The sequence below is a fragment of the Narcine bancroftii genome, chromosome 13, assembly GCF_036971445.1.
Source record: "Narcine bancroftii isolate sNarBan1 chromosome 13, sNarBan1.hap1, whole genome shotgun sequence".
Lineage (NCBI taxonomy): Eukaryota > Metazoa > Chordata > Chondrichthyes > Torpediniformes > Narcinidae > Narcine > Narcine bancroftii.
Window position 1 is genome coordinate 13,243,994 of NC_091481.1, and position 17,392 is coordinate 13,261,385.

General features: G+C 40.5%; 1 protein-coding gene across 35 annotated transcripts in view; it reads right to left on the reverse strand.

Annotated features, from left to right (window-relative positions):
- The window catches only part of shank3a (SH3 and multiple ankyrin repeat domains 3a), a 651,448-nt gene that overhangs the window by 328,066 nt on the left and 305,990 nt on the right, over positions 1-17,392 (reverse strand). For all 35 annotated transcript variants that reach the window (XR_011348059.1, XR_011348061.1, XR_011348060.1 and 32 more), the window contains one exon: positions 8,937-9,053. Coding sequence is in view for 32 of the 35 variants with exons in the window: in XM_069908797.1 (XP_069764898.1) it covers positions 8,937-9,053 (117 nt within the window). In the remaining 3 variants the exon portion in view is untranslated. The remainder of the gene's footprint in view (positions 1-8,936; positions 9,054-17,392) is intronic.

Sequence of the window (17,392 nt, forward strand, 5' to 3'; positions counted from 1 at the left end):
ACACAGGGTGCAAGCAGTTGTGACTGGGATTCAAAGACTCTACACAGGCTGTGGCAGCTGGAGTCTAGCTCATGGGAACCACGTATTATAAGTGAGATTCAAGAGGGTACTGAGGGCAAGAAGGACTCCAGAAGGGTCTTGGTCGCTGAAGGCTTCATGATCATATCAGAAGTTTGGATCTGAAGCTGGGGTTGCCAACAGAAAGAACAATGGACTGTGCAGCTGTTGAGGCTGTGGGTGTGGTGGAAGTGAATCCACAGATATTCAGTGACTCTGAAGGGACTCTCTTTCTCTTACTGTAAGAGGCAATGGACAATACTAATGGTGATCCTGTCTACCTTACAGCAGACTAAAGGAAATTTTGTGTAATATTACATTTTCTGTTTTATTATGTGACAATAAAAGTACCGTGAAACATGCACACAATACTCCAAATTTGGCCTCACCAATGTCTTATACAACTTTACCATAACTTCCAAACTCCTTTACTCAATACTTTGAATTATGAAGGCCAATGTGCCAAAATCCCTCTGACGACCCTATCTACCAATTATACAATTTTCAGGGAATTATGTATCCAAATTCCCAGATCCCTCTGCTATACCCCAATGCTTAGTGCCCTACCATCTACCATGTATGTTCTTTCATCTTCAATTTGCAATCCCTTTTTCCAGCTGGTCCAGATCCTTCCACAAGCTTAGAAATCCTTCCTTGCTGTCCACTACACCCTCAATCTTGTTTCACCTGCAAATTTGATGATCGTTGCTGCAGATGATAAACAACAATAGACCCAGCACCGATCCTTGAGGCACATGACTAGTTACAGGCCTCCAGTCAGAGAGGCAAGACATGCAAAGGAGTCTGTTTTGCTGTCTTAGCCAATGAGACAGTACTCTGTGATCTCTTCCAAAGAATACTATGCAAATAGCCATTTCTTATAGTCAGGTTTTGCTCAATATTGTATAAAACATACAACTCAGAAGTATGAAATGGGTGACTTGGGCCTCACTCTAACTGTTTCAATTAAAAAATTTAAAGTGCAACCATTTACTCTAATGTTTAAACAAGAGTTATATACAATGAGATTTTACATTTAATGGCATAATTTGGACCAATATTACCAAACTTGGAATATTTATAAAGATCAAAGCACTGATGCACTTCTGCTGACACAAAACACATTCACAGAGTAAAAGAGAATGGAGGAAAGTCATACCTGACACAGGAGGCCTTCAAAATCAGCCAGACTGTTTCCCCAAATAAAATACTGTCACACTACATTGCTAACGCAGACTGTATATACTCACAAAGGCATTGCTGAAAACCATGGCAACGTTATATAATAACTTTTTCATGAAATCAACCCACACTTGGCATAAATTTCATGGCACAAAGGTTGTCACAAGACATGATGTCTGTGGGAACCACAGCACTGCAAATGCACTGCAATTCAGTTTCTCTGTTGCTTCTAAGTATGGTGCATTGTAAATTTACAACACATTAACAGTTTTTAAGTCTTTCATTATGTTTTTTAGGTGCTTTAAGAAGGAAAATTCAGATTGAAGAGACTGCCATCCGTGCGGTACCGGATGTAAACAGCGTCTTCATTGTTGGGGTCTTTCATGGCTTGGTTCAGCATCAAGCTGAAGAAGATTGAAAAGAGGGTTGGTGCGAGAACACAGCCTTGCTTCACGCCATTGTTAATGGAGAAGGGTTCAGAGAGCTCATTGCTGTATCTGACCCGACCTTGTTGGTTTTCGTGCAGTTGGATAATCATGTTGAAGAACTTTGGGGGACATCCGATGCGCTCTAGTATTTGCCAAAGCCCTTTCCTGCTCACGGTGTCGAAGGCTTTGGTGAGGTCAACAAAGGTGATGTAGAGTCCTTTGTTTTGTTCTCTGCACTTTTCTTGGAGCTGTCTGAGGGCGAAGACCATGTCAGTAGTTCCTCTGTTTGCGCGAAAGCCGCACTGTGATTCTGGGTCACGTCTCCAGAATGGAGGACCATCGCCTTCCCAAGATCGTATTATATGGCGAGCTCTCCACTGGCCACCGTGACAGAGGTGCACCAAAGAAAAGGTACAAGGACTGCCTAAAGAAATCTCTTGGTGCCTGCCACATTGACCACCGCCAGTGGGCTGATAACGCCTCAAACCGTGCATCTTGGCGCCTCACAGTTTGGCGGGCAGCAGCCTCCTTTGAAGAAGACCGCAGAGCCCACCTCACTGACAAAAGGCAAAGGAGGAAAAACCCAACACCCAACCCCAACCAACCAATTTTCCCTTGCAACCGCTGCAATCGTGTCTGCCTGTCCCGCATCGGACTGGTCAGCCACAAACGAGCCTGCAGCTGACGTGGACTTTTTACCCCCTCCATAAATCTTCGTCCGCGAAGCCAAGCCAAAGAAAAAAAAAGAAGGAAAATTAAATGACTGGTGGGGAATGAATTTAACATACAACTTGGCAGAGTGCGAAATCATGACAGAAGCAATAATAGACCTGTGGTGAAAATTCCTGCCCTCTAATCATGTCATATTACTTTCTTGTAATGTTTGGTCCCAATGCTGGACATGACTGCCATATTTAGTTCCCACACTGTCTATTTAATGGTCAAACAGTGAGAAATCTAAAAATAGTGAAGTCTATATTTTCAGATATACTTTCATCCTTCTCCAAAATTTAATTCACTTTAAAGCCATGTACAAAATCACTTTTATGAAATGCATTCTCTTCCAAAAGATGTTCACTGGTTTTGTCTCAACTGGATTTAAAATGAAGAACCAAATATGACATATTTGGCACAATCTAAAGGGGATAAGATCCTCATCGTTACCTAACCGCATTAAATCTGAATAATGTTTAGACTACAGCACTATCTTGTCAGTGATAAGAAAAGAGATAAGTAAAAACACAGAAATTCTGGAGGAACTCAGCAGGTCTTGCAGCATCCATAGGAAATAAAGATAGATTCCCAAAGTTTCAGGCCTGAGCCCTTCTTCAAGAAAAAAACAAAGAAAGGGAAGCACAGAATAAAGACAGTGCTGGCTGGGGGAGAAGTCCAGACCAACAAACAGTGTTAATTGGATATGATAAGAGGAAAGGTGAGAATTGATTTTGGCTCTATGAAAGGCGACAGAGCTGGGGAAAGGCAATGGGGGAAGAAGGGGGTGTGGTAGGGGCATTTAATGAAAGCCAGAGAAGTTGATGTTAATGCCATCCAGTTGGAGGGCACCAAGAAGGAAGATGAGATGTTGATCCTCCAATTTGCGGATAGTCTCAGTCTGCCAGTGCATGTTAGCAAGGGAATGGGATGGGGAATTGAAATGGGTAGCCATTGGGAGATCTACGCTATCGTGGCAGACAGAGCGAAGTGCTCAGCAAAGACATCTTCCAGTCTGCGCCCAATCACTCTAATGTAGAGACTACAACAGGAGCACTGGATCCAGTAGATGACCCCTACAGATTTACAAGTGAAATGTTGCTTCACTTCAAAGGATTATTTTGGGTCCCTAATGATGGTGATGGAGGAAGTATGGGTGCAAGTGGAGCATTTCATAGAAATGCAGGAGGAACTCAGCCAGTCTTGCAGAAAAGAAATGTTTGTTCCAAGTGACTGGGCTGGACTTATACAGGGAATAGTCCATCAGTGTCAAAATACCAGAGAAGAATAAGTTTAAAAGTAAGTATTTTTCTTGGTTCCAAAGCAAACCATAGCTCCATATTGAGCAAAGCTAATGCTAATAACTGCAATTGCGATATTTTCAGATGAAAGTCTCATCAGCTAAATGGTTTTACTTGGTTTAGATTATTCTGAATTCACTTGAAAGAAGTTTGACATACCCAAATGATTACAGGAGATAATTCATTAGTAAGTAAAGATCAAAATATGCAGAAGTTAATTAGTAAATGAAAAATATAGTGTAAATTTGTTAACAAGAAATGAGGAATTAACCTAAATATACAAAAATTAATCTGCGTCATGACAGGTTTGGAATATACATTTCTTTCAGCAGTCACAGCATGGTATGTAACAATAACAATTTGCTTCTTATGCACCATCAGCGAAACAATAAGCGAATAATAACAATATGGCTGAGAATATAAGTTTGATTGAATTGAACTGTTTATTGGCACATGTATCAATTAATATACAGTAAAAAGCATTGTTTTGCATGATATCAAGCAAATCAACTCAAACAGCTGGTAGTGCAATAATAAACAGATAAACAAATAAATCAACAAAAATCCAGCGTCTGTCAGGAGTGAGCAGGGAGTATAGCAAGGGGCTGAGTACACAGTTCTACGAGGCATCAGTGTTAAGAATTATCGTGGAGGAGATGTTGTCACTTATTCTCACTGCTTGCTGTCTGGAGGTCAGGAAGTCAAGGATCTAATTGCAGAGGGGGTATGGGGTGTGGATACTTGTGTCTCAGAGTTTGGGGATGACTTTATTGAGTACTATGGTGTTGAAGACATAATTGTAGCCACTAAATAAGAAATTTATATAGGGGTCCTTGTTATCTAGGTGGCATAACTAGTATGTTTGTAGCTAACACCAAAATTGGTGTGATGAACAGCGAAAAGAGTTCTCTCAGGTCACAACAAGATAGAGATCAAATGGGAAAGTGGGCAAAGGAGTGGCTGATGGAATTTAATTTAGGCAGTTGCAACATAATGTAATTTGGGAAATTAAGCAAGGGTAAGGTAGCACGATAATCACAGGGACCTGGAAAATATTCTGGAATAGGGAAGAAAAGAGGTGTATGTACATAATTTCCTGAAAGGATAAAATATGCAAGCACGAGGAAGGTTGGATGATGAGAGGAAATATAGGCTCTGGCTGATCCACCATCAATTTCAACAAAAGACTGAGGTTGTAAAACTGATAGGCTTTTATTGACTATAGACTGAAGCAACAACTAACCTCATCAACTGATCATGGCAGGAAGAATAGGGAGCATGTAAAGGGGTAATGGGTAGGTTCGGTCTCAGGAGGCGTGTCAAGCTGGCAGTAGCCAATCACAGTATAATAGTGGTTTACCACATTCACCCCTCCTTTTTAAGAAGTCCTGCAGAGTGAGGGAAAAAAATGAAACAAATATATACAGATATATGTATTTTACAGGTCAAATCAGTCAGGGGGTCTCCTCTGACACAGCAAATAATGTGGTAATGGTTGGGGCACCGCTGTGGCGCCCTGGGCAGCTTGTGTCGCTGGTCTGTCATCACTGGTTACAGTTCGCTGGGGTGGGCCTGGCGTGTTTGTGTGGTCCATCTTGATTCAGGGTGATGGAGGCCAGTGTGGACTCACCATCTGGGTCTAATGAGGGCCTGAGTCCCTAAAACAGCTGCCTTTGCTGTTCCCCCGCAGTACTGCAGGCTCATGAAGATGGTGCTGACCCTGCAGTCACTGGTCTGCAGAGGGGATGATGTCAATCGCGCTGCCTGGGGTGGTGAGCGATTTAGACTGGAATACTTTTGCATAATGCCCTCTTTTCCCGCAGCTAGAGCATACTGACAGCTTGGGAGGACAGCATTTCCTTGGGTGCATGCCCTGCCTGCAGAATTAGCATTTGGGCAATCAACTGCCACAGAGGCCAAGGTCAGGTCCACGAGACGGTCTCCCGTTCCAGGATAGCGGCATCTGCTGCAGCCAAGTAGTCATCTTAACGTTGGAAAGCCACCTTCAGCGCCTCTATTAATTCAACCACCTCTTGCAGGTCGTCTACCTTCTACTCCAGGAGTCGCTATCTTATGTATCCAGACTAGATGCCAGGCACATAGGCATCCTGGATGAGGTCCTCCACGTTCTGGGCAGGTGTCATGGCTTTGCAGTTGTATGCCCTGCAGAGGGCCTGGTGGGTCCATAGGTATTCAGTGCTCAACTCACTGGGTTGCTGCTTCCTGGTGGCCAGGAGATGTCGTGCATAGACATCGTTCACCCTTGTGTGTACCCATGGCCTCAGTATACGATTTAATCATTGAGAAGGCCAGGGGTCCAACTCATGAGCAGAGGAGCTTCAGTCCATCCTCGTCCGTGTTAGCAATGTTCATTGCAGCAATTCAAAGGTGTTTGGCACATCAGTGCTCTATTTTCTTTGAAAATGTAGTCAATAATATTGATGCACAATCAATTAACACTAAAGTCTCAGTTTGTGAAATTGATAGGCTTTTATTGACTATAGACTGGAGCAACAACCAAACTCATTGACTGATCATGGCAGGAAGACTGGGATGCATGCAGAGGGCTAATGGATAAGATCAGTCTTGGGAGGCATGTCTAGCCGGCAGTAGCCAATCACAGTATAACAGTGGTTTACCACACATTGACCAAGAGCAAGAAGGAGTCATTGGGCAAAAATAAGCAGCTGAAATCAAGTGTATATCTGGAGAAATTGCAGGAACTGAGGAGCAAGCTAAAAAAAATGACACAGAAGTACTAGAGGAGCTCAGCAGAACTTGTAGCAACCATAGGAGTTAAAGATATATAAATGATGTTTCAGGCTTGAAGAAGGGCTCAGACTCAAAATATCAGTTATTTATCTTTACCTCATATAGTCACTGCAAGACCTGCTGATTTCCTCCAGTACTAATGTATTATTTTTACTACAATCACAACATCTGCTGACTTTCATGTTTTAAGGTAAAAAGGAAATCAGGAAGGCGAAAAGGGGACAGGAGATAGCTCTGGCAGACAATGTTAAGTGTATTCCCAAGAGATGTTATCAGTACATAATGGGAAAAAGGATAACCAGAGACAGAATGCAACCCCTCAGGAATCAATGCTGTCAACTTTGCATGAATCCACAGGAAATGGCCCAGGTCCTCAACGAATATTTCTCCTCTGTTTTTACTGTGGAATGGTGGTGACTTGAGAACAGTCAGTATTACATTTGAGAAGGTGCTGAAGGTCCTAATGCTATGAAGGTAGACAAAACAACTGGGCCTGATCAGATAAATCTGAAGGTCATGATGAAATGCAGGAGAGGGGCTGAAGGACTGGAAGGTGACAAATATTGTAGTTCTGTTCAGTAAGGACAGAGAAACAACATGCACATGCCTAAACATAGATATTTTTAATAGCTTTATTAAATGTTATTCATCCTGAAGAATATGCCAGAGTAATTTCAATCAATAATTTGATATTTTCTCCATCAGCTGTGATATATGGATTTTAAAAATATTTTATCCAATTTTTTTGCCAGGATATATAGTAGTTTCAAAGAAAATTTGTAAAACTCAATCTTATTCAATATTTACTACAAATAAACTCATGCAATGCAGTAAGATTTTGCATCATGTTAATGAGTTCCCATGTAATATTCTTGTAATAATTATTAATTACATCCTTCTGCATCTCACATTAGTTGAAAAGCATGATTAAATAAAAGAAATTTAAGAAGCCAATTACTTTTGATAATCTAATTGGTCCAGTAGAAACAAGTAGATTCTGCAATTACTTCCCTAATTATAGCAATGGATTTATGATAGTTTCATTACTCCAGAATAAAATGTCCTATGTCCTCCTTCACCCAGATCTGGTATGATCTGGATTACGGTGTTTCAAGTCACTAGTGGCTAGATGAAGGCTTTGTCTTTTCTCTATCTCCAGTTCTAAGTTGGGGCAAGTCTTGGCACCTCTTTTGCAGCAATGTACTCATGATTTTGGCCACCTTTAGTTGCTTTTCTACACTTTAGTCTAGTTAAATATCTTACAGCTTGTTCATTATTGGCAGGAGAATCTGATCACAAGTCCCTACACAGGACTGCTTGGTGTCCCTTGGGTGGGGGAATTACAGAATACAAGGTACTCACATATGGCTTGAATATGATTCCATCTGCTTCTAAACATTCAGATGTCACACTGAACTTATCGTTTGAACTTGCAACTAATTGTCATTATTCACTTTAAGTCTCTTTCTCTCAAATGCTGGTGCCAAACATTGTGCCTAAAATTATTATGGAAGTTGTCTAAGCTCCTAATGCAACACTCAGATTTTGAGAGTAGCTTCTGCTTATCTTGCAATGCAAGCAGAGATAGGATGTTTCTTGATGAGTGGAGCCAGTCAACAAAATTAGACATTGAATAATGGCTCGTGTCAAAATAGAGTGTTCCATCAATTTCACACTGGAAAAAATAGGCTTGAGAACTCAACATCGATGGAACTAGATATTCCCCTTCATTTTTACATTACACACTGGCTTTTAGGCAGGACAGCTAATGTTCCAATCATTTAACTGTGCATGTTCGTCCATCCTTTTGTTGGATTCCTCAACGAAGGTCCTTATCCAACATTCATTGTACCAGAATTCTCAGGATTTCATTGTCCATTTGGAATATTCTATTATTTAGTGTGGCCCCTCATTATTCAAAATGAATGCATCAGTATATCCCCAGCATTGGCATTCAGACACAACTTAAAAACATGCACTGGCACATTTACTACTGGCCACAAAGAGAGTGTTGTCTCTCTGGGCCTCTCCTCCTGCAACTCTTTTTTTTCCCAAACTCCTCATACCTCAGGCTCCATTAATTCCATCTTTCCACTTTCAATTCTCTTTTCCTTATTTAGTCCCCACTCTTCCATTTTCATTCGTCTCCTAAATTCTTCCTCCTTCCATTCTCTATTCTTACCTATCCACCCCCCAAAATTTACTTGTTTTGATCCCTGAATCTTCCATATCCTTTCCCATTTCAACCTCTACTTTTCCCCTCACACTTCTCACTTGCATTCAGCCACATCCTCCCATGCTCTTCTGAATATTCCATCCATAATTCTCTCATCCCTCCTACCTTCAGTTACTCACTCTGGCATGACCACAATGAATTATGATTCTGTACCTATCAACATTCCGACATTGTGTTCCTGCATTCTTCAGTTCAACTCTTTGTTTAACCACTACCCTTTTTTTGGGTAAGCTCCAACCCATTACTGACCTGATTGTAGAGTGCACAGATATGCAGAGCAGTATTCCCCGAAGCATTCTGTGTGCTCATGTCTGCTCCATAAAACAGCAGGTGTTCCAGATGTTGCACGTGCCCATACCGGCAAGCCTGAATCAAAGAAATAAATAATTAGCATTGTGGTTGCTCATCACTGGCTTATTTTCAATCAGTAATTCAGCCTGTAAGAACTAGTGACAAGTATAGCCTTGATTTGTCTTCTTTACATGCCCCTCGCACAACTGTATATGTTGTAAGGCATCATCAAAATGCAAACTCAACTTGCATTTAAATGAACATGGCAAAGTGTCCCAATCAAAAATTGATACTGAAGTAAGGATAATGATAATAAGCAAGATAACTAAAAGTTTAGTAAAAGATGATTCTCATAAGGTTGCTATGCAGTAGTAAGTTTAGAAGCAGGAGGAAGAGAGGCAATGGAGGGACCTTAAAACCTAGGCATTTGTAAGCTAGTAGCTAATATAGGTCATTGAGTTGATTGAGAGAGATGCCAAGATTCCTTTCTCACGTTAGCAAAAAAGTTAAAGCTGACATTAGACCAATATTTAATATACAGTATATTATGTGGAAGGTTGGATTGCAGGAATGCTAAACAGTGAAAGAAGCATGCAATAAAGCAAGTTAAGCAATTTAAAAACCAATGGAGTAAATCAAAGCCCTGCAATATTCATTTGTGAAGGATGGGCAATTACGTAAGACAGGAATTGTGAGGTCAAGGAGAGTAGAGGCAGGAATGATTAGGAGAATAAAATATGAAAAGAAGCCATACGAGTGATTGTACTTGTGTCTGAATGGGAGAGTGTAAGCAGGAGAGTGAGAGGAATCTCCAAGAATGCTGTACTTCATCCTCCACAATATCATTCATATACCAGTCTTAGTTGAAAGAAGTAAAACACAAAATTCTGCAGACACTATGGTTGAATTAAAAACTGTCCACCTTCTTCCACAAATGTGGCTTCTCCTCTACCACCAACAATTCACCCCTTACCCACATCTCTTCCATTTCCTGCTCAACTGCCCTGGCTCCCTCTGCCACCAGACATAACAAATGTAGGAATCCTCTTGTCCTAAACCTACCACCCCTCCAGCCAACACATTATCCCCCATAGTTAATGCCACCTTCAACATGATCCCACTATTAAACACTACACCTTCCCCTCTCCTCCACTCTCTGCCTTCCATAGGGCCAGCGTCCTCTGTGACTCCCTCGTCCATTCATCCCTCCCCACGAATCACCCTCTGGCACTTTCCCCTGTAGCTGCAGGAGGTGCTACAACTGCACCCACTGCTCTTCCCTCATGATCACTTGGGGCCCCAACAATCCTTTCAAGTGAAGCAACACTTCACTTGTGTATCTGTGGGAGTGATCTATTGCATCCAGTGCTCACTTTGTGGTCTTCTCTACATTAAAAAGACTGGGCGCTGGGAGATCGTTTCGCTGAGCACTTTTGCTCTGACTGCATCAGTGACAGGGATCTCCCAGTGGCCAAACATTTCAATTCTGCTCCCCACACCCATGCTCACATATCTGTCCATGGCCTCGTGTACTATCCCACCAAGACCCCACATGTAATTTGGAAGAATAACACTTGATTTTCCCTCTGGGTACTCTTCAGCCAGAAGGTATTAACATTGACTTCTCCAGTTTCTGCTAGTCTATTCTCCATCCTGCCTCCCCTCACTTTCCCTTCGTCTATTTTCCTCCAGCTCTCCACCCCCTTTCCTCTCCATTAACTGAGCTATTCCCCCCTTCTCCTGCTTGCTGGTGTGTCCATTCCTTATCCATCTATTACCTCCTTCCTTTGGGACTGTGTTTCTCTCCCTAACCATCCCTCCTCTACCATTTTGTTCAGATTCCTGCTGACATTTTCCATACTTTTTTTGAATATTTTATTTATGATTTTCCGAACTTAAACTCAAAGAGTTATCAACATTATCAGTGTCAATGTTAACAATATCAGCATTGACTACAATTTACGATTATCCATTTTATAGTTTTCTGCCGAATTCAAGCTCTTTTCATCTCCCTCCTTCCCCAACCCCCACATTTAACAGTTAACTAACCACAGTTACATACAACATTCAAGACATTCACAACAAAGGTATAAGACATATATCAGGGTTTTATGAGTTTGTCACAACACGGTGGCTAGTGTAACACAATTTTGCCCATCCTTCATTAATTATTATATTCAAATCTGTCTCCCATCTTTATCTAGATTTATAAATTTCAACCTTATGACTCCCTGCTTGCAATAAAAGATACATTATAGAAATAATTTTTAAAATATTACCATTTCTAATGAGATTTTCCACTTCACTACAATAAGGCAATATAATAGCTGGACCTAATTTAATCTCTTAAATATCCCCTCAACTGAAAGTAACGGAAGAGTTTGTAATATTAATTAAATGCCTTATATATTTATTTAAATCCTTGAAAAATCTTTGAGGTAATAATGGTAAAGATCGATAAATGTTATTGTATCCTTGGAAATATATTCATCTTAACACAATTAACCCTGCTTACTGAAGTTATAGGTAAATTCATCCAGTTATTTAAATCCTCCAACCTTTTTTAATAATGATACATAATTATATTTATACAATTTTTTACAATTATTAACTATAGGTATTCCTAAATAATTAATTCCATTTTTTGGCCATTTAAATTTAGTTTCTATTTGACATTGACTATAATCACTCTCTGTAAGAGGCATAATTTCACTTTTGTCCAAATTTACCTTATATCCTGAAATTTTCCCATACTCTTCTAATTTAACATATAGCTTTTGTAAAGAATTCTCAGGTTCTGTCAAATAGACGAATACATCATCTTCAAATAAGCTAATTTTATGCTCTTCATGACCAACCATAAATCCTTTTATTTCCGAATCTTGTCTAATTACTTTTGCCAATGGTTCTAAGGTAATACAAATAATGCTGGAGATAAGAGGCATCCCTGCCTACTAGAGCTTGTTAACTGAAAAAGAACAGATACCTGTCCATTTGTCACCACTCTAGCTTTAGGTCCTTATATACCTTAAACCAATTTATAATTGTCTGTCCAAACCCAAATTTTTCCAACACATTAAGTAAAAAATCCCATTCTCTTTTTTGAGCTAAATTCATTATATTAGATAATCTAGTTACATTATCATTTGATAATTTCTTTTTCACAAAACCTGTCTGGTCCATATTTATTAAATAAGGTAAAAATTTAGTAATTCTCTTTGCCAAAATTATAGCCAAAATCTTATAATGTTTATTTAACAATGATAAAGGCCTGTAAGACGAAAGTTTAAACAGATCTCTCCCTTTCTTTGGAATTATCATTATTATTGCTGTTGAAAAAGATTCTGGAAGTGATCTGCCACTTGCATAAAAATAAATCTTTAAATTCTTTATAAAATTCAGACAGGAATCCATCTTCTGCTGGGGATTTATTATTGTGTAATGTATTCATCGCTTCCTTTACTTTTAATTGTATTATTGGAGTACTCAATTCCCTCTGCTCTTCTAATCTTAAAGTAAATTTATTTTAGCTAAATATCTATCAATTTTATAATCAACCTGTAAAGATTCTGACCTATATAATTTAGAATAAAAACTCTTAAGTTAATCATAATTAATAAAATTAAAATCATCTTTAACTGTATTAATCATTCTCAAGTTGTTCTGTATTTAATTGTCATGCAAGAACTTTATGTGAACTTTCCCCTAGTTCATAATATCTTTGCTTAGTTCTAGTAATTGCTTTCTCTGTTCTGTAAGTTTGTAATATTAATTAAATGCCTTCATATATCTTCAGAACCTCTATTCTTAAGATTTTTTTTCTAAGATTATAATGTCTTTTTCCAACTTATCCAATTCTTTCATATATTCCTTTTTAATCTTAGAAGTAAAATTTATAATTTGCCCTCATAAGTACGCTTGCAAGGCATCCCACATTACAAACTTATCACTTAGAGTTCAAATTTGTATCGATATATATTTGGATATGTTCTCTAATAAAATCACAGAAATCAGATCTCTTTAACAGAGACAGATTCAATCTCCATCTATATACTGATTTATCTTTATCAGGCATTACAATTGACATTAATAAAAGTGAATGATCAGACAAAATTCTTGCTTTATAATATAATAATAATAACAATTACAGCACGGAAACAGGCCATTAGGCCCTTCTAGTCCGCACCGAACCAAACACCCCTTTCTAATCCCACCTCCCTGCACAATGCCCATAACCCTCCATCTTCCTCTCATCCATATACCTGTCCAACCTTTTCTTAAATAATACAATTGACTCCGCCGCCACTATTTCTCCCGGAAGATCATTCCACACAGCTACCACTCTCTGAGTAAAGAAGTTCCCCCTCATGTTACCTCTAAACCTCTGCCCCTTAATTCTTAACTCATGTCCTCTTGTTTTAATCTTTCCTCCTCTTAACGGAAATAGTCTATCCACATCCACTCTGTCTATCCCTTTCATAATCTTAAATACTTCTATCAAATCCCCTCTCAACCTTCTACGCTCCAAAGAATAAAGACCCAATCTGTCCAATCTCTCCCCATACTCCAGATGCTTAAACCCAGGCAACATTCTGGTAAACCTTCTCTGCACTCTCTCCACTCTGTTTATATCCTTCCTATAATTAGGCGACCAGAACTGCACACAGAACTCCAAATTAGGCCGCACCAACGTCTTATACAATCTCAACATCACCTCCCAACTCCTATATTCCATGCAATGATTGATAAAGGCCAGCATACTAAAAGCCTTCTTCACCACCCTATTTACGTGAGTTTCTACCTTCAGGGAACGATGTACCGTCACTCCTAAATCTTTCTGCTCTTCTGTATTCCTCAATGCTCTCCCATTTACCACATATGTCCTATTCTGATTCTTCTTACCAAAATGAAGCACCTCACACTTATCAGCATTAAATTCCATCTGCCATTTTTCAGCCCACTTTTCTAAGCAGCCCAAATCCCTCTGCAATCCTAGAAAACCTTCTTCATTATCCACTATTCCACCTATCTTAGTATCGTCTGCATATTTACTAATCCAATTCACCACCCCATCATCTAGATCATTAATGTATATAACGAACAACAATGGGCCCAATACAGATCCTTGAGGCACACCACTGGTCACCGACCTCCAACCTGACAGACAATTATCCACTACCACTCTCTGGCCTCTCCCTTTCAGCCAATGTTCAATCCATTTGACTATCTCAAAATTTATACCTAAAGACTGCACCTTCCTAACTAACCTTCCATGTGGTACCTTATCGAAGGCCTTACTGAAGTCCATATAGACAACATCCACTGCGCTACCCTCATCCACATTCCTAGTCACCTCTTCAAAAAATTCAATCAGATTGGTCAAACATGACCTTCCTCCCACAAATCCATGTTGAGTACTCCTGATCAGACCCTGTCTATCCAGATGTTTATAAGTACTATCTCTAAGAATTTTCTCCATTAATTTACCTACCACAGACGTCAAACTTACAGGCCGATAGTTGCCAGGCTTCCTCCTTGAACCCTTTTTAAATAACGGAACCACATGCGCAATGCGCCAATCCTCCGGCACTATCCCCATATCTAATGACATTCGAAAAATTACCGCCAGAGCCTCTGCTATTTCCTCCTTCACTTCTCTCAATGTCCTGGGGAAGATCCCGTCTGGTCCTGGAGACTTATCCACCTTTATATTCTTCAAAAGCCTTAAAACTACACCTTTTGTAATCTCTATATTCCCCATATTTACCCAATTTGCTTTTTTTATCCCACATCTCCCAATATCCTTCTCCTTAGTGAATACCGAAGAAAAGAAACTGTTCAATATCTCCCCCATTTCTCTAGGTTCCACACACAGTTTTCCACTCTGGTTTTCTAAGGGACCAATTTTGTCTCTAGCTTTCCTCTTACCATTAACATATTTGTAGAACTCTTTTGGATTTGTTTTCACCCTGCTTGCCATAGTTTTCTCGTACCTTCTTTTAGCTTTCCTAATTCCTCTCTTAAGATTCCTCTTACATTCAATGTATCTTTCAAACATCTCCTTAACTCCATGCTTCTTATATCTAATGTACGCCTCCCTTTTTCTTCGAACCAAGTTTCCAATATTCCTTGAAAACCACGGCTCTCTCAAACCTTTTGCCCCTCCTTTTAACCTAACAGGAACATAAAGCTTTTGCACTCTCAAAATCTGATCTTTAAAAGACTTCCATCTCTCTACTACATCCTGCCCATAAAACAAATTGTCCCAATGCACACCCTGCAAGTCCTTTCGCATCTCCTCAAATCTAGCTTTTCCCCAATCAAAAACCTCAATCCTTGGCCCTGATTTCTCTCTTTCCATAATGACATTGAAGCTGATGGCATTATGATCACTGGACCCGAAGTGCTCGCCAACACTAACCTCCGTCACTTGACCCATCCCATTTGCCAACAGTAGATCTAACACTGCTCCTTCTCTGGTCGGCACCTCTACATATTGTTGTAAAAAACTATCTTGCACACATTTCACAAACTCTAACCCATCCATTCCTTTCACAGAATGTGTTTCCCAATCTATATGTGGAAAATTAAAATCTCCCATAATTACAACCCTGTGCTTATCACAAATATCTACTATCTCCCTACAGATTTGCTCCTCTAGGCCTCGGTCCCCTCCGGGTGGTCTATAATACACCCCTACAAGTGTAACCTCTCCTTTCCTACTCCTCAGTTCCACCCAAATAGCCTCCGTGGATGTGCCCTCTAATCTATCCTTCCTAGGCACCGCTGTAATATTTTCCCTGACAAGCAATGCAACCCCACCTCCTCTTGCCCCTCCGACTCTATCACACCTAAAACAACGAAACCCAGGGATATTCAGTTGCCAATCACATCCCTCCTGCAACCATGTCTCACTAATCGCTACCACATCATACTTCCAAGTATCAATCCACACCTTCATCTCATCCACCTTTTTTACAATACTCCTGGCATTAAAATATATGAATTTCAGGGATTTCCCATTTTTTAATCCCTGTTTTCCCTCATCTTTAAGAACAACATTATTTACTTTTCCTGACAATTGCCCTTCATCTTCTTCCAGAGCATTTCCCTTCTCTATCACCTGCCCATCCATATTCAAATACTTACTACAAACTTTCATTGTTTTCATTCTAACCTTCTCCTTACTGCTCTGTACTATTTTGTTCCCTCCCCCCAACCATTCTAGTTTAAAGGATCCTGAGTAGCCCTAGCAAATACCTCTGCCAGGATTCTGGTCCCCCTGGGATTTAAGTGTAACCCGTCCTTACTATACAGGTCACATCTCCCCCAAAAAAGGTCCCAGTTATCCAGAAACTTAAAACCCTGCCCCTTACTCCACCCCTTCAGCCACGTGTTAATCCTCCACCTCATCCTATTTCTATTCACACTGTCACGTGGCACAGGGAGTAATCCAGAGATTACCCCCTTTGCGGTCCTTCTTTTTAACTCCCTACCTAACTGCCTGTACTCACTTTTTAGGACCTCTTCTCTAATTCTCCCTATGTCATTGGTACCTACATGTACCACGACCTCTGGCTCCTGTCCCTCCCACTTTAGGATATCTGGGACACGAGCAGCAACATCTCGGACCCTGGCACCAGGGAGGCAAACCACCATCCGGTTCTCCTTGCTGCGTCCGCAGAATCCCCTATCCGTCCTCTTAACTATGGAGTCTCCTACCACAATTGCCCTCCTCTTCCTTTCCCTCCCTTTCTGAGCTACAGGGGCCGACCTCGTGCCGGAGGCACAGCCACTGTCACTCCCCCCAACCTTGATGTCCCCCTCAACAGTGCTCAAAGAGGCGTACTTATTGCTGAGGGTTACATTCACAGGGCTCGTCTCTGGCACCTTACGTTCTTTTGTCCCTCTCCTAACAGTTACCCACCTTTCATCCTCCCGTGGCCCTGGCGTGACCACCTGGCTGTAACTCCTGTCTATGACTACCTCTGTTTCCCTAACCAGCCTGAGGTCATCGAGCTGCAGCTCTAGTTCCCTAACACGGTCCCTGACAATCTGCAACTCGACACACCTAGTGCAGATATGGACATCCGGGAGTCTGGAAGACTCCAGGACCTCCCACATCTGGCACTCCCGACAACACACAGCCTTAACACTCATCCCTTACCCCAATGAAGTAGTAATAAAGACTATCTTAGCTTTCTCTCCGCCTGCTTTCGCCGAAGCCTGATGAGCCAAAGCCTGGAAGTCCCACTCCTTCACTGGGCCACTCACTTCTAAAATTCTATCCTGCATCTGCACTGAAATCAAGAATAAATCAATTCTAGAATAAGAATCATTGTCTATTCAAATAAAAAGAATAATCCCTCTCCATCCATACATCTAATAAATTCAACTCCTTCATCAAAACCAAT